General features: G+C 38.4%; 1 protein-coding gene across 8 annotated transcripts in view; it reads left to right on the top strand.

The window, feature by feature from the left end:
* RAPGEF6 (Rap guanine nucleotide exchange factor 6) overlaps nucleotides 1-18,315 on the top strand; it is a 139,235-nt gene that overhangs the window by 37,601 nt on the left and 83,319 nt on the right. For 7 of the 8 annotated variants that reach the window (XM_081185477.1, XM_081185473.1, XM_081185474.1 and 4 more), the window contains one exon: nucleotides 4,908-5,051. In XM_081185477.1, coding sequence (XP_081041603.1) covers nucleotides 4,908-5,051 — 144 coding nt within the window. Of the gene's footprint in view, nucleotides 1-4,907; nucleotides 5,052-16,993; nucleotides 17,955-18,315 lie in introns of those variants that run through there. The other variant, XM_081185479.1, reaches the window with a different exon arrangement.

Raw genomic sequence — 18,315 nt, 5'->3', positions numbered from 1 at the left:
TTGTGTGTTTGCTGCAATATGGCACTACTGGCCCACAATCCTGTTATGTTCTACAGGTATTCTGATATCTTTTCTCCTTTCTCTAAACCATGGGTAGGCAAACTAAGGCCCAGGGGGCAGATTAGGCCTAATCACCTTCTAAATCCGGCCCGCGGACGGTTCGGGAATCAGCATGTTTTTTTCATTAGAATGTGTCCTTTTATTTAAAATGCATCTCTGGGTTATTTGTGGGGCCTGCCTGGTGTTTTTACATGAATAGAGTGTATGCTTTTATTTAAAATGCATCTCTGGGTTATTTGTGGGGCCATAGAAATTTGTTCAATCCCCCCCAATATAGTCCGGCCCCCCACAAGGTCTGAAGGACAGTGGACTGGCCCCCGGCTGAAAACGTTTGCTGACCCCTACGAGTCTAAACGGATAACTAATGTTCCTCTGCTTTAGCTAACTTCTGATGTTATTTAATTTTATTCTGTTTTTGTTATTCATTAGTACATGTATGTTAGCCGCCCCAAAACTGATGCCCTCCAGCCAGAGTCAGCATGGTTAATGGTCAGAGATGACCTCAAGGTCAAGGGTACCAGGCTGGTGGAGGCTGACACACCTAGCGCTTCATAACTTCTATTTGCTTTGGAACTTGTAAAATGTCATATATTTTTGTGTAGTCTGAGAGATATGTGTGCGCATGTATGCATGTGTACACTTAACTTGGGAATTGAAGCAAGACATCTTGACCACTTTGAAATATTTAAAAAGATACTGAAATGGAATTCTACAGCACATTCACTGAGTGTGGGCAGGAACTTCCCATCTGCAGTACTGTATAGAAAAATGGATTAAGCTGCTAAACTGTAAGAGCAGTTCAGAAATAAAATACCCTCCTTTCTCTGGATCCTAATCTCTATTTTATAAAGAGCTTTGCTTAAAAAAAAAAGCCTTTCATTTTTAAAAACCTAAGATATGGCTTATGAAACCTGAGCTTTTGAAGTTGTTTTAATGCTTACTGCCCAGTGCTGATGCTTTGATATATACCTATGACCTATTATTTTCTTTTTTTTTGCCTCCTTTTGTGTATTGCCAGAAAGTTTAGGTTAAAGCTGGATCATGTAAGATGTTACTGAAAATATCAACCGCCTTATTTTTTCTGTGGCTGTATTGTTAGCGACATTTACATGGAATATTGCCTTTGTATGGGTCACTTTAAGCCATTGCTTCCTTGAACTCAAATCTGTTACAGCAGTCACCATATATTTTGGTCATTTGTGGGGGTTTTTTGGTATTACTCTTTGATCCAGCCTTTTGATTCTTGGATATATTTCTTGTCTGCATCTGTAACGGAGAGGAATGAGCCCATAAATTTTGATGTTGTCTCTTGGAAATGTGCTCCTTTTTGTTCTGAAAGTAATTGTGCACAGTGGGAAGATAGGATGCATTTCTTATATTGGGTTTTTATTTCTATCACTTTTTAATACCAACATATTAAAAGTCATGGCGGCTTTCCTTTGGCAACCTGGCGTTCTGATTACTCCTCACAGATGGCTTCTGCTACCGTCATACGCAAACACTTCTTTGTTTCTTTTGGGGAGCAACTTGTAGTTGCTCTGTTTGCAGCACTGAAGGATGCAAAATGCAGACTGCTATCCTCCTGACCCCCCCCCCCCAGCCCTCAGAAGGCAGGGAAAGTAGCACAGAAGGTTGCCATAACTGTTGTGCTCAGGGAACAGTATTAATGTCTTGGTTTAACTGATTGTATTGCAAGCCACTCTGAGAGCCTTTTTTGGCTGAAGTATGGGGTACAAATGCACTAAACAAATGAAATATTTCTTTTGCTCTCTGTATGCATTCTGGCCTTAAAAGTAAGAGGAATGGGAAGTAATACTGGGTGACACATTGGGCTCACTACTGTCCTATCAGACTGAATGCATGGCTCTTTCAGACTTTGATTCAAGCAGGGTGGGGTTGGAGACCCCATTTAGGGTGGGTGGGTTCCATGCCAGTGGTGGGCAGGGCCCAAGCCAAGTTGTTTTCTTTTCTCCCTGCCACCTCTCCCTTCCTTTTTTTTTTTACTTGCTTGTCACCTGCATGAAATTAGACCTAGCACCACAGGTTGCCCACCCTTGGCTTAAACAATGGAGCTTTGCCATCTAGGCTTACAACTTTGCATAGCACATTTTGCCACCTGGATGCCTATTGAGGCAACTAGTGCAATTGAATACATTTACCCTTGATTTTGGTTGCCATTGCTAATGGCCCATTTTTAGAATTGTTGCGGCTACTGCTATGTCCTTTGCTGTCTTTGTTTTTAGAAATGTTATACTGTTGCTTTATTCTGCTGTATGATTTCAGCTTTCTTGTATGGAATGTTTTATTGGTTAGTTTTTGTTAAATTTGGAAGTTACTCTGCCTAAGAAGCATTGTAGTATAGAAAGCAAGAGAAATTGTCAACAAAAGCTGTTTGTTATAGAGATTTCTTAGTTCCTTTGACTGTATTTTTCAACTGCATAGTACTGGCAATATCTGAAGGAAGCAGGTGGGCGTAGTTACTATAGTTCCTGCTAGCAGTTCATTGTATTTGCCTTTTGGGTAACAAACACACTTAACCTTTTGCTTTCATAGTATTCAGCCTGTGTTGTGTATAAAAAAAACCTTGTTTCAACTGGAAAACTGCTTTGCATAGGTCCATAATTTCCTAAAAAACTATGCTATATTTCCACTTGTGAACAGAATAATAGTGCTTGATTGTGAAGGTACTGAGAGTCCACAGTTTTTACTGAAAAACCTATGAGCTTAAGATATTTTTAGTCTTTCAAAGGGTTTGGGCTACATGGCAATGACATTTCCTATTCAGATAGTAAAGTACTAGAAGTGTTTTTGGGGATTCTAGGTTTGGTGAACTACAGAGTGAGCTTGGAGAAAATGTTTTGATATATATTGGTGGTTGTCAAGCTTTTTGGCTGTCAGGGACATATGCAAATAAGAGACACTGTCTTGGGCACCCCCGCCCCCAAATAACCTACCATACACCACAGCCTATTTTAGCTACAATAGAATTCTTCTCTCAAGCCTATTTTCAGCAGGGGATTAAGAACCTGCAGGTGCCAGGGAAGGCCTCTGTGGCACCTCTACTATATACAAACAATGAACTCATTTCACAAGTGCCAGTCTTTGTGCCTTATATCGCATCATAAGCACAAAAAAGGAACATACCAGCAGGCTTGAAGAATAATAGACTTGAAAAAGTGTGTGTGTGTTGTAATGTGTATGATCCATGAAGCGTAGTAACCTGTACTTTGTAATCTCTTACATACTTTTTAAAAAACTTTGTACTCAGTCGTCACTACCAGAACAGCTTCTGGCATGAGATAATGACATCATCATACTGCGCAAAATCACAGCTAAAGTATTTGTAAATATGAAGACAGTCAAGTGCCTTTGCTTGCTTGGTGCGCAAACGGCTGAAAAAGATAAGAATCAGAAGAAAACAAATAAGAATCATGCCAGTGACTAGGAATGAATATAATTTTTGTAATCATTTTCTACATTCCATGTAGAAATATTCTCATAACTACATAAACACATCTAAAACAACAATAATTTTATTATTTATATCCCACCCATCTGGCTGGGTTTCCCTAGCCACTCTGGGCGGCTACATTTCTTCAGATATATTGTTCCTCAAATAACTATTATAAATATTTTTTAGTACAGCCTACCCATACTTTAAGGTCCATTGATTTCAGTGAGAGAAATTTAAGTAGCTGCTTTAATCTCCTTTGAAATCCATTGGAATTTATTGTGCACCACCTTGCTTTATGATCTAATTCTTTCAAATATTGATACCTGTATGAGTTGTGTGTTTTTCAGTGCAGTGGATCACTTGCGTTGGTAGACGAGGATCGTAAGACCTTTTTCCAGTTTGAAAATGAACCTTCTATAAGTGTTTTAAGTGCAAATGTTCCTCGCTAATTTCTCAGTTCTTTTTACATGCCAGCCAGTTGCAGTGATAAACTAATTCCTTCCCTTGGTACACACTTACATGTAATATACAGTTGAAATACTGAATAGACACTGTTGCCAGTGGCGTAGCGTGGGTTGTCAGCACCCGGGGCAAGGCAAGTAATTTACGCCCCCTAGCCCGTGGATTTGCGCCCCCTAACCCTAATCCCCAGATGTTGAGCCCGGTGCGGCCGGCCCCCCCTGCACCCCCCACGCTACGCCACTGACTGTTGCCACTTGTTTCTTGTATATATGTGTCTGTCTGTGTTGTTTCCTGCTGAGATTTCAAAAGGAAATGTGAAGATAGGACTTGCTTTTTATAGACTAAATGATCATGAAGGGCAGTAAGCTTTCAGCCTGAACTACTGTAATATGGTTCAAAATGTTGTTTCAAAAAGTTAGCCTTGTCACATTATAGCTGCAGCTAAGGTTTTAACAATCTGATCTATGGAACACCAGGACTTTTTTTAAAAAAGTGTTTTGCTGCATGATTTTGAGGTATTGGAACATTGGTGAGTGGAAGAGAGCAAATTGTGTATGTTGAGGTTGTAGTTTAATATGTAACTATCAAACTGACAACTTTTACCCTGTGACTATGCAACTGTTTTAATTTTAAACAGTCTGAGTTCAATGAATAGTTTTTTTATTGCTGGTAAGGTAGTCTTGCTTAGTTTAGGGGGGGGGGGGAGCTCTTTCCGGGAAGGAAATTGTGGCCTTCCAACTCATTGTAATAACACTGCTGAAGACGTGTAGCTCTAGTTTCAGGATCTTGCAGTAGGCTGCCTTCAGATAAACTTCCCCAGACGTTACTAGCTCACGTTGAGCTTTTTCTCATGAGTTTTTTAAGATTACACAGACTTTCAATGATATGGAAGAATTGGATGTTTAATCAGGATCCTGAACATGTGTTCCAGGTGGATAACTCGAAAGAGAATGAAGACAACATCCTGCAAAGGGAAGTGCCCCTCCGACAATCTCGACGGAGGTTTAGGAAGATTAACCAGAGGGGAGAACGTCAGACCATCACAGATAACGTGGATGTTAGCAGCTATCTTTCGGTGAGTGTACTTATTTCCATGTTCCAACCTGTTTGTCTGGGGCTTGCTCTTTCTGTGGGAAATATTGATGAAGTCAGAGATGAAGAAGTCGATAAAATTTACAAAGGTGATTTTGTTGGACTTAGAGTTGTAGATGGCTATTTAGGAGTTGACTGTAATGCAGCTGTAGCCTTTAAAGAATCATGCTAATGTACTATCCGTTGGTGAAGACTACTCCAGACCAAATCACTCTGTGGTCACATTTAGTAAGTTTAGACTGAGACTGATCAACTGGAGTTGTGTTCAGATGCATTTTCTGGTAGCCCAGCTGCTACCAAAACTCCAGATATTTAGTATGATTAATTATTTGTTGGACTCTATTATGCATCATCTCAGTTTTTTCTAGGTGTTTAGCAATCTCCATTACAAAAGGTTTAGGGCTGCTAACCAAAGCACACACATGTATAAACTTTGATTTAAAGTATAATTTGATTAGGTTCTCATCCACTTTTTCTCAGCCTAACCCTGAATACCAAGAGATTGATCACAGACAACTGTTCAGAAAGTTTAAGCTTCAATTTTGGATTTATTTATTTTTTAAAAGAAGACATGGACATATTTGCATCCTCTTCCCTATTTTGTTCAGGCTGTAAATGAAGGGGATCTGTAGGAAACAAGCCTCAGGCTGCTGCTTGGTGTGCCTATAGGGTAGAATCAGCCCAAATCAGGAAGAGCTGTCTTGTGCGAGTGGATGCCTCCCTTGGGGATTCCTTGCCTCACACTGTAGCCTCACTGTTAGAGAGCAATCCTAAACTCTGGACAGTGTTTTGGGGCTGAGTACAGGACAGAGAAGGGAGAGAACAATATTGGTTGATACCATTTGCTTGAAACCGCAGGAGGGGAGAGTTCTCCTGACCAAGGGACCTGCTTGCAAGCTTACCCCAGGCATTGGTTGGCCACTGTGAGAACAGGATGCTGGATTTAGATGGTCCATTTGCCTGATCCAGCAGGCTCTTCTTGAATATGTGCTGTGTTCTGCTCGGACAACCATGGGAAAAAAGCATGCGCACCCACAATAACTGATCCCACCTTTAGGCAGAGTTTTATCTTTGTTACAGTTCTGATAAGGGTAAGATAAAAAATGTCCTCTGAGTGCAATCCTATTCTTTCTGGGAGTAAATTCCATGGAACTCTTATGAGTAGACATATAGAGATTTACTCCATACTTGCATGCTGACATAAAATTATTTGATATCAGTGGTAAAAATTATTACAATAAGTAATTGTAATTATTAAAGTAAGTAACTCAGATGATAACATAATAAATTGTGACTGGTAGGGAGAATTTGTTGCTTGTTTTGAGAGTTCTAGGGCAAGACTTTTTTGTTTAAAATGTATAATCCTTGAAAAAGATTGGTGTAGTGAATACAGTACTGTGGTAATTTTAAATGAATTGAAGTGCATATTTCAGGCATATTTTCACTGAAAAAGGAAAAAAAGGTTTTCATATTTGCCTTTAATATAAAATATATAGTAATTAACTTCAGAATATTGGCCGTATGCTCTTGTACAAGAGTTACTGTAAAAGCAGGAAAAGATGATAATTGTGATACTAATTAGGAATTGTCTGCAATACTTGCATTATTTTTGATAGTGAATGTATGAATATCCTTAAACACATCCTTCAATCAGATTGACATGTTCTTGTACTTGGGATGTATTTAATGTTTACAGGCTGTGTATTCATTTCCCCAGTATGTAAAGTAATAGCTGTTTCAGATCTTTTCCCTCTTTTATTTATCAGTCAGTCTTGTATGGTATCTTTCTATCAAGGGGCACAGGATAATTTACCTGTTTGTTTAAAAAAATGTCAGCATAAGAAGTCAGTGAAGCATAAGGCTATGGGAATTTGAACTTTGGATTAATGTAATCAAGGCAGAAAGATGAGATTTCCCTTTTTGCAGTAATTGAGGGAATCTTACAGTTTTGGTCAAGTTGAGGCTCTTCTGTATATTCTACCTGAGACTATTCCATTTTATGTTGGGCAGTTATTTAGCCCAGTGGTGATGGGGAAGGATTCCCCCTTCCCTGTAAATATCTCCCCACTGTTGCAGACATCTGAGAGACCAAACAACCAGCAGATGATTCTTTTCCTGTTACTAAGGAACTAACTCTAGTTTTGTGTGGGATGCATTTAACCAGGATGTGAATTTTTCTTTTATTAATTTAAAATTGATTTAGCAAGGACTTGCCATTGGAAAATGCTAATCATTCCGCAACAAGGACTTATCTGGTTTCAGTTCCCATATTAAATACATTGCAAATTGTCCTGCTGGGAAACCAGCAAGTTGTCCTTTATGCTCAAGTACTGTTTAGACCAGTAGCTTTTATATACCAGAATTTTAATTTCTCGTAAGTTTACTTTCATCTTTTTAATGCATTCATCTCCTATTAAATTGATATATTATTGTGAGCTTCACCCAACCCTAACAAAAGATACCCAAGAATAGGATAGGGAATCTCAGACTCAGGGGTCTAATGGCTGGCTCTGAAGCACCAGTCACTGCAATTTTTAGTCTTACATCTCCCATTGACCCCACTCCTCAAATGGTTTGACTTGGCTGGAATGGTACTGTGAAAAAGCCTCTTGCTTGCCTAGATGGTTTCACTGGCTGAAAGGCAGCCTACAATGCAAAACATATTTTGCCTCTGGTTGCACCCACTAGTTGAAAGGTTCCTCATGAGGGAATGCAAACCCAATGGAAAAAAAGGGTTTTCCCCACTCCTACTGTGAACCATACCTTCAAGTAGTTTGTTATGATATCATGAAATACTGTAGTAATTCAGTAACTGCTCTCTGATTTTCCCATCCCTGAAGTTTCGGGCAGTTTGTTTCAATCTGCCTAGAATGTCTTGCTCTCAGTTTAACCGCTTGAAAAGAGCTGGTATCTCACTTCTCATCTGTGTGAGATGAAGACTTGGGTAAAGCAAACTAGCTCTTCGTCTCCTTTTTTTAAAAAAAATAACGTTTGCTAGCTCTCCAAAGTCCCTTTCATCCATCTTACTCTTTGTTATCTGATGTTCTTTGCTCATGAATGTACCTGGGCTCAAACATGTAATCAGAAAGGACTTCAGTGGATACTGGTTAGTTCAGCAGTCAATCTTCTGTTCTTGTTTTGTTTTTTGGTAGGGGAGCTAAGCAAATATGTCTGACAGTTGTTTGGTCTCTTATTTTGTGGTTTGTATTAATGCTTCAGTCAGATGATTGTTAACCTTGTTAGCAGAAAGAAGCCGTGACTGTGGTGAATTAATTTCCTGAACAGTCTAGATACAGTAGTAAGCTACTTCTGTATGCCATCTATGAACATGTAATTTACTGCTTCATTTGCTACTTTGGTACTTGCAGGAAAAAGATGTTTGTCTGGAGCTTATACGGAGAATTGCAATATATTGTACAGGAATGCTGCAAAATTCTGTGATGGTTTTTTTTTTGTTTTTTTTTTTTTTTGGTGGAGGAATTCCTTGAACTTTAGTCAGGCTCATTTAGCAAGATGTGTGGAAGACTGATAGTCATATCTGTCATAGAGTGCTGTTAAGCGATGTTGTCAACTGTTACAGGAAGCTGCTTCTCTGGCTGAATGCCTGGTTAGTAACTCAAAGGGAGCATAACAGGCTTAAGATGGCATCCAAAAGAACAGCATGAAGAACCAGGCAAACTAAACTCCCTGGTGAGGTGACAAGGAATTGTCTCTTCTGATTTCTTGTTCTAGTTTTATATCTAAAGGAATATAAAATTATTTTGATGCAGCTTTGATTTATTATGACCTAAGCCTTTCATTTCTGTCTCTAAAGTATCGTAGTGCACACCTTTTCCTCTTAGAAACTAACATGATATTTTCAATTTTAAAATGTGGCTAATGTTACTCAATGTATATTCTTAATTTAGTGGGCCACTTGGCATGAAATGCTAAGCTAGACTATAGCTTAGCATGATCAAACACGTGTGGGTTTCTGGAGAGAAGATTGTTGTGTTGCTGCTGCTGTGCTCCTTATTGTTTAGCTCAGTGTTGTCTCTGAACACAGCCTTGTGATTTGTCTTCCCCAGCTCTTGGTTTCAGCTCATGGAATGAGACAAACCATGATCTGAGCTCTGACTAACACTAAGTCAAACCATGGCTTAGCCCAGGTAGTGTAATGGCAACAGTACTAAGGGAGTTATGCAGTGGCTGAAATTTTAAATAATTGTTCTGTTGTATATAGTGAACAAAACACTGAACTTTGGGGTATTATACATATATTTATTGGCTTATCTAAAAATTTGAAAAATATAGCAACTAAGTTGCTCCCAGGAAGAATGTCAGTATATTACACTTTGTACTGTTCTAGCCAGTGCAGTTGAACTTTTAATGGTAATTTAGAAAATGTAGGAATGTAGAAAATGGCCCAGTTCTCATGAATATATGGGTTCCTGAAGAGACTATCTCTGTGTTGTCAATGCTAGTTGGGCTTTGTAGAACATTACTAGTGATGCTGTAATAAATATATTAAATAATTAAAATGTCCTGTGAGACTCTGGATGTGCTTCCTTCCAGTCAGCCTCCTACAAGGGCATCCGATTCTACTGTGTCTTTTCATTTAGGAGTGACTGATCTCCCATGACAGAGAAGTGTCAGAATTCTGTGGCCTCAGAGAAGGTCATCTGCTGCATCTGGGCATAAGTGTTAGAGTGAAATGCTTCTTAATTTTTAATTTAGAAAAAGTATGTGGCTTGGTTATTGGAGACATTGTAAGAGAATGTTAGAATAGGGAAATTATGGCCCGTCTTTTAAAAAAGTATTAAACAGATACTGCTGAAGCCCGTCCATTCTATTAAGTGGCTGTGTCTAGTTTTTGCCATCTCTTTTGTTGTTTAGTCTCTACACACTGCTTACATTACTTGTGGAGAAAGGAAGATGGAAGGACCAGTCCATGATTGTCTGCTCCTGAAATGTGATCAATAGTTGCAAATCATTCAACTTCTTAAGAGCAAGCATGCCAGGACTGCATATTGAGTGCAGAGTACTGCTTCTATAACTAATTGGAACAAAAGATTTATTTGATTCCGGCCAAAGTATGTATCACAATTGGAATGCAGCCAGAATTCTTGGTTTAATGTTCATCCATTCTCAGCACAGAAAGAGTTAGCAATATATTTGCTTTTAAAAATATCTTCTTTGGTGATTGTCTTCACAAGCATCCTAATGCTTATAGCCATTTCGCTACCTATTTTGAAAATATTTGTATTATAAGTTTATATTGTTAACGCTTGACTTTCGGAACACTGTGGCGTTCAGTTGCTTTGTAACCCTTATTCAAATCCAGTTGGATCCAAGGTTCCATGAGCACGAGTGGAATATATTGCCATCTGTATATGGTGTATGCAAATTTCCCTTTTGGCTGCATTTTTAGCACTTAAAATTTCAGAAGGCAAGTGCAATTTGTAGGAAGAAATGCTCATTTATTGTATGACCATTTTGTGCATCCAGCTGCTCCTGGAAACCAGTAGGTTTGTAGCTCTTATAAGTGTTGAGATGAGCCTATAAGAATGGAGTCAATGGAAATTGTGGCTGGACAGGTAAAGATGCAGGTACTGGCTGATGGATGTCAGCATCATGGCTTTGATTGTATGAGACCCCTGATTAAGAGCCTCAATGTAAGAATCTGCTCTTAGCATCAGTGTTCAGGGGCCAAGAGCAGGGCTGAACAACTGAAAAAGTAATTCCTTGGTTATTACATAAGGTCCAGGAAGCCAGGTTCTAGTTGTCTCTTGGTCTATTTTTCTCAGATTGTCTTCTGTCAAGTGTTCCCACTGGGCAATGTTTTTAAATCAACAGTACTTGTATCAACTTACAATCATATCTTGGTTTAATAAGTTGAGATAGGAACAAGTGTTTTGGCCATGTGTGCAGCCCCTTTGCTGCTCCTTTCCTGGTAGAAGCAAACAAGCTAGGGTGTCTTCCAATACACTGTCTTCTTCTGAACTGGGAAATTCTGGTTAGCAGCTTTGGAAAAACCAGAATACAGTATATAAGTCAGCTTCAAACAATGGCTTAGCAGCTTCAGAACATGCATGAATATTAACTGCTTTCCTGGTTGGGACAAACTGGGAAAGTAATGTTAATAGAAGACTTCCTTGTTTGCTTGCACAAAGGAAAGCATGAGAGGGTTTTGAGCACACCCAACATCTCCATTCATCTTGGCTTATGAACATGACTGCTGTGAAGTTCCACCAACTGAAATGCCTTAGGTGTTTGAAATGGTATGCTGATTGGTTCACTTACTTGAGCCATCTCTAAAATGATTTACTGAATAATTTTATCAAGGCACTTTTGGTGTAATTTATTTCTTAACCTTTTAAAGAGGTTTATCACAGGCATGAAATTCAACACAGATTCTTCATGTTAGGAAAAGCTTCCTCTACTCGATTTGTGTCATGAAAGTCTTTCAGTCTCCATAAGATAGATCCACTTTTACAAGACAGGCCAGGAAAGCTTTTTGTTCCCTATATAGAATATAGAAACTGTAATTTAAATATATCTATATCTATATCACACAGATGAAACAGAATAGCTTGCCTCGAATAAACACATCTCAGTTTAACTAGCAGAGATGTAAATGGACCTTTTGCCCACACATGTGAGCTGTTATTAAAGCAGGAAATATCTAATAAACTATAGTGTTCTGTTTCATCCAGACTGGGAATCCATGGCTATTGGCAATGGAAAAAGTCAGAATCTTAAACCATCTTCAAACTGTAGCTTAAGATCCTGACTTGTATGCAACCTGGTAACCATAGTTTTCTGGTACTGATGAAATGGAAAACTATGATTAATTGGAGACTGTCTGGTTTAATCACTGCTTGTATGAAGGGAAAAGTGAAGGCACTGCTTATGCAGGAAACATTTGTTGTTGTTGTTTAGTTGTTTAGTCATGTCCGACTCTTTGTGACCCCATGGACCAGAGCACGCCAGGCACTCCTGTCTTCCACTGCCTTCCGCAGTTTGGTCAAACTCATGCTGGTAGCTTCGAGAACATTGTCCAACCATCTCGTCCTCTGTCGTCCCCTTCTCCTTGTGCCCTCCATCTTTCCCAACATCAGGGTCTTTTCCAGGGAGTCTTCTCTTCTCAAGAGGTGGCCAAAGTATTGGAGCCTCAGCTTCACGATCTGTCCTTCCAGTGAGCACTCAGGGCTGATTTCCTTCAGAATGGATAGGATGCAGGAAACATACTTATTAATACTTTGGCTTGTTAAACAAAGATACGATTGTCCGAAGTTTAAATATCTGTTTTCAAGCTGATATTGTTTTCTGAAGCTGATAGAATTAGATCTGAAAAGTAGGACATGTTCAGACCAGACATCCTGTGATCTCCCTGTGTGTAACAGGTTAAGGTCTTCCATATTGATGCTTTACACACTCCTGGTGTTCAGGGAAGCCAGCATTTCATAGGGACCTGTGTTTGGTGGAAGTTTAACTCCAATCTCTAATTTTGTGGTGCTCCAGTATGTATGCAGAAGTTAGCATTAGCAAATAAATGTGGTGCAATAAATGTGGACGCCTATGTTTTTGCAGAGCTCTGTTTGTGTGCATGCCCGGACACCTGCATCATCAGAGTAGCTGTGCTTTGATGGATTGCACTTGGTCATACTAGTCTAGCTGCTCCAGCATCCTTACAGAATTTCTTAATATAGGTGTACAATCCTTTTAAGAAAAATGAATTGTGTTTCCCTAGCAGTAGTGCTTGGGGAATTATGTTTGCTATGATTTGAGAAAACCTATTCCTCCTAATAGCAGCAGTTGTAATAACCATGTTTGAAGAGAACTGTTCATGCAGGCACATGAAGTTTGTGTATGCCAGTCTAGTCAGTGTGACTGCCTAAGGATGCACCAAAAGGCATTGGCTGATCTATATGTAACCTTTATCATGCAGAGACTGCTTGAATTAACTTCTGCATATGTCTGCTTCCCATCATCAGTATAACATAATATGGCTGATTATGTCAGTTTTCCATATCACATGGACAGGTAGCTGCCGAAATGGAAAGCAGTACAATAGAAACTCTACACTTGAAGCTGGTAACAACATCACAAGGAGGCAGTTTGAAATGATTGCCTGTGCATTGCAAAATAATGTGTATGTCTGCCTATAGATTCACTTGTGGTTTGTTTCCTAAGCCAAACATTTGAGACAGCATCTCTGATTTTGTGAAAGAGATAGAGCTTTGGATTGAGAAAATGTGATTTGGGTCTATGCTATCAGTCATCCCTCTACCAATTCCCCAAATAATAACTGATTCCCTTTATGCAGTTCACACGCCATGCCTAATAGTTCTCTTGCTTGTGTTGCATTCTGTTGAGGCAGTCCTTCCACACTGAGATTTAATATTTTAACATTAATTAACATATTGATTGTAATCATCAATGAAACTCTAAATACAAATATGTGTGTTGTCTTTGCAGAGTTACACAGGGATGGACTTTTCATGTTGATCATGTATACACATGGGTACAGTTAACATTTGAAATAGACATGAAACAACAATTAAGCCATTCATATAAATTTCTTATTAGTTTTATTAAAAATATAAATGTCAAAGCTCTAAATGGGAGATGACCTTTTCATGTATATCACATTATCTTAGAGGAGAAAAGTAGCTACAAAGCCTATAGAGAAATTGAATCTGTGGTGCCTTTTTATTGTTCCCTCTGTATCGCTGATTCTAATTTTAGAAGCTTACATCATTTTAGTTCTAGTGACAGCCTCTCTCTTACATTCTCTCCCCCTCCCCTCCCCTCCCCTCTCCTCTGCTCTCCCCCTCCCTCCTAGGATGGCTTACATTTTCATACCGCTGTTGAATCTTTCTGTGCCTTTTGATAGGATTTTAGCTGCAATGAAAACTATTGTACACTTGCTGTTTAATGTCAGAGCATAATGTCACTATGGAAGAGGAAATGAGGGGAGTTCATAGGGGCTGTTTTTAATGTCTCACCTGTGCAAAGACTGAAGAATAAAATCATCTTTAAAAATCAAAGTACAGTATAGATCTAACCTTGCTTGAAAATATTTATGAAAGATATTTAAGTGCAGTTTGTGTGTGTGTGTGTGTGTGTGTGTGTGTGTGTGTGTGTGTGAGAGAGAGAGAGAGAGAGAGAGAGAGAGAGAGAGAGATCTGCCAGCAGTATGAAGTCACTCAAGGCTTGCCAGTGCAGCATGAAGATTCTCTCAGATTCTTTTCCATCTGCCAATATTCATTTCCATCATTGGTCCTTTCTGTTTTGGAATACATTTCAAACACTTTTGTATGTAACTTGAAACTCTTGAAACTCTTCTGTTGAAACACTAAAATGTTAGGAGGACCCATCACTATTCATTCATATTCTCTCCCTCCCTCTTTCTCCATGTATAATATGTATTAAAATACTGCTGATTAACATTGCCTTTTGCTGCCAATTACCAAGGTATTTTCAAGTTATCAACTCCTGAGTAGAGTGGGTTACTGAAGCCGCGCTACTACTTTACACTGCGTTGGAAGTAACCTGCTAGCTACTGTCCTGGCATTTCCCCTATCACTTGCTTTTTCATGTAGTAGTGCACCAGGGAATTAATTCAAACATTCATCTTCAGGGCACAAATAATGAATTAGGAGAGTTGACATTTTTTGGACATCTGGAATGAAAAGTAGCTGCTTGGCTAGAAGTCCTGTGATGGGCATACATTCACTTGATGGTGGGTTTGCATAATTATTGATTAAAGTATATATTCTAAAAAAAAGAACAGGCCTCTAGTCCTGTTGAAAAAATGTCCAAAAATAAAACTCCAAACAGTATTCAGATTAAAAAAATACAGTGTTCTTTCCATCATATTCACATCACCCTGTTGGGTTTTCTCTCCTACTTCAGTATGTAGATGGATTATTTTAAAGTGTTTAATAAAAGAAAAAAGTCACTTTATTTCATTTATAGCCCTTTTTAAAAAAATGAAATAAATAATTTACAGACAAATACATATTTAATATAGCCTTAGCTCTGATTGCATTCATTTTAAAATCCTACTTGGTTATTTTCCTCTGTTGCAGATAATGAATTTTGATCATTTGACATTTGTCTTCAACAGATAATTTATTAAGGAATTTATGTAAGAGTGGCATAAAGACACTTCGTTTTTTAAAAGGGTGCCAGCATAGAATTAGGTCAGTTTTTCACCCTGCACATAGCTGTTAGGCTGGCAGGATTGCATGTAGGGGCTGAGATACATTCCCCAGGGTGTTGCAGTAGCTGCAGTCTGATTTGTAGGAAAAGGAAAAGGATGATGTCATCTTCACTTAAAGGGGAAACTAGAAAGGAAGGAGAGAAAATCCCCTTATTAAGCTTATGTTTACAGTAGTTGGGAAATATTGCATTCACTTAAAAATCTTTGGTGGAGTAAATTCATGCACAATGCAGCAATTTCAAAAGGCAGTTCTGAAACTAACACACATAGTTCAACTGAACAACAGACTATGTTTGTTGTTAATCAGGCATCTTTTCTTAAAATAAAAATAAACTGCATGTCTCTTAATATGATACAGCCTGTTTTAGTATAGTTACATGGCATCACTGAACAATTATTTTTAAGTTGAACTCTTTGGAAACCTAGTTTTTTACTTGGGGTTTATACATGTTCGCTTTTGAGCAGTGTTAACATGAATCATTTAAAAAGATGTAGGTACAGTAGTGGGGCTGCTCATCTGCTGCCTTATTATGAACAAAAAAATTAGTTTAAATGCTGAATACTTTCTCATTTTTCAAGCAGTACTGAATATATTTTAAAAATAAATAAACATACGAAAAGGAAAATTATTTAAATAAAGCATACTCTAGGTACACATCAGTTTTATCCAGTGCTGTTCTTCTGTTCATGGAAGGCTCTTTGAGACCCAGAGGAGGCTTTGGAGAGCAAAAGGAAAGTAATTTCCTCTTTCTCCTGGTGGGTTCCCTAATACTCTGGATTAAATCTGGGAGCCAGTTAAAGGGGCTACACAGAGGGCAAGGTGATTAGTGAAAAATCACCTCCTCCCATATAGGGAAGCCTCCACTGGATCAAACAGGGTCTCCTGTGAATGGAAGGATGCTGATGGATACAACACTATGTTTTAAAAGTTATTTTCAAGTTGCTGCCTTCGAATATAGAACCCAGTTTCTACACAAGATCTCAATTGCATGTATATATTTCTGTTTCTCCATTTCTGGCCAGTTCAAGCTTTGATGAGTTCTGCTCTTAACTAATATATTTTGGGAAGATACAAATCGAATGTAACTTGCAGGTTGATGTAAACTTGTGGGTGAATGACACCCATTTTCAACCACAAAGTGTTTCGCTTTGGTCATAAAAGCAAATTTGGTCTGCCTTTTGTAGTATACCTACTGTAAGATGGTCACCCTGACTAGTGATTAAAATTATCTTTCAACATTACTGGAGAAAGTTTAGTCTCTTCAATAAAATTCCTTGCTATGAGAGGGTGTGGATAGGCACAATCTGTAGGGAGATAATAAGCAGCAGGTCATAATGAAGGAATTGTCAGTGCCAAATTTTATCACAATGATAAGAAATATGCTTTGTCCATAATGCTACTTAGAAAAAAATGTGAGCTGATACACACATTTCAAGAGTAAGTGCTAAAAAAAAACAACAAAAACGCCCAAAGGAATTGTGTGCACAGTCAGATCAGCAGAGTGATATGAAATGTAACATAGAGTATGTTTTGCTGAATTGTTGTTGTACAGAGGTGTGTTTATACTAGGTCAATAAAGATGCTCTGGCTGCATCTGCAGATACAGTAGCCAATTGATCTAATGCAGTTTCTAAAGGCTTTCTATACAGGTGATGTCATCCTTTTAGCTCCATTCCCCTCCCACTCTCTCCCCTCCTTATTAGATATTTCATCTTGCTGCGGAGCATCCAATCGATGAGAGCTTCTCCTGAGGGAGCTGCTGAGAAACGAGCAAAGATAGTAGGAATTAGGACTCGAGCGTTCAGTCTTGCTGTGGATGTTGCCTTTTGCAATGTATTAGAAATGTTTTAATTGGTAAATGCTGGGTTTGGATTAACCATGTATCTGGCTGTGCATTAGAATTCTAAGCTATACTGCAGCATTTTTAAACTCTGCATTGGAGGGGGTTGGGAGGGAAATGGCTTTGATCGCAGAGGCTTTGAGCAATTCTGTAGTGCAAACCTGTTAAGAGTACTGTGTATATTTATATATCTTGAAGATACTAGCTGAGAATGGATTTACTCTTGTCATGGTGGGCAAGAGTATAAAGAAGGAACTTTAATATGAAGGATTCCACAGACATCCAAGATCTGCTTTAACAAGAATCTTTGCAAAACTATACCTGCATTATAAAATGTGAAGATGAGGAAATGGGACTCTGAAGACTAACCAGCTTTAACCTGTGCCTTGCAATGGGAAAATACTTAAAAGGAATTCAGCTTTCAGCTTTCCAGAGACTGTTGCATTTAACTTGTAAACCTTTCTAGAATTTATTCTAGCTGTTTCAGGTATATTTCCTGCCTGGGGAAATCTATTGACCTTTGTATTTGAATAAGAAGCAGCACTGAAAATTTTGAATGTGCAGTTATGTACTTGTCAAAATTGGACTGTTTTTGCAGTAATTTTTGCAACACTGAAAGCCACTGAGATACAGTAGGAATTTAATTTTTAATTAATCACTGTGAAATTAAAGTCTACTTGATTTTGTGCCTGAAAATCCATTTCTTTGGCTTATGGTTTCTAAACTTCTAAGGATCTTAATTTCTTGTTGGTGAGTGGAAACTTTCCCTTCAACCCAGGAAATGGCTTTTCTTGTTCGTTGTTACGCCAACTGCCTGCAGCCTTGGGCCTCTAAAGTAAGTAAGAATTCATATGTAGGTTTTTCTCAAGCTGAACATAATTTGAAAATAGCTATTACTTAAGAACTTCTTAAAGTTTAAACATACAATTAGTTTGTTTTCTAGTTTTGAAACTCTCTAATACTCTTGTGGTAATCTTAGGATGCTTCAGTTTGGTGTAAGATAAATCTTTAAATCTAACAGGATATATATTAATGCTTGAGCTCTTTGGCCTCCTTAACAGTCACCTAAATTCGCAGAAAGCTGTGGTTATGGTTTCTTCATTTTGCTTGTAATTAGGAAATGATCGTGTCTTCAAAGTAACACCATTATGTATGTGAAGACAGTCAGTTTGCAATACAACTGTTTATGGCTGTAT

Source organism: Podarcis bocagei, assembly GCF_964188305.1.
Source record: "Podarcis bocagei genome assembly, chromosome: 2".
NCBI lineage: Eukaryota > Metazoa > Chordata > Lepidosauria > Squamata > Lacertidae > Podarcis > Podarcis bocagei.
Note: the sequence above shows the minus strand (reverse complement) of the source record. Positions and strands in the feature narration are given on the sequence as shown.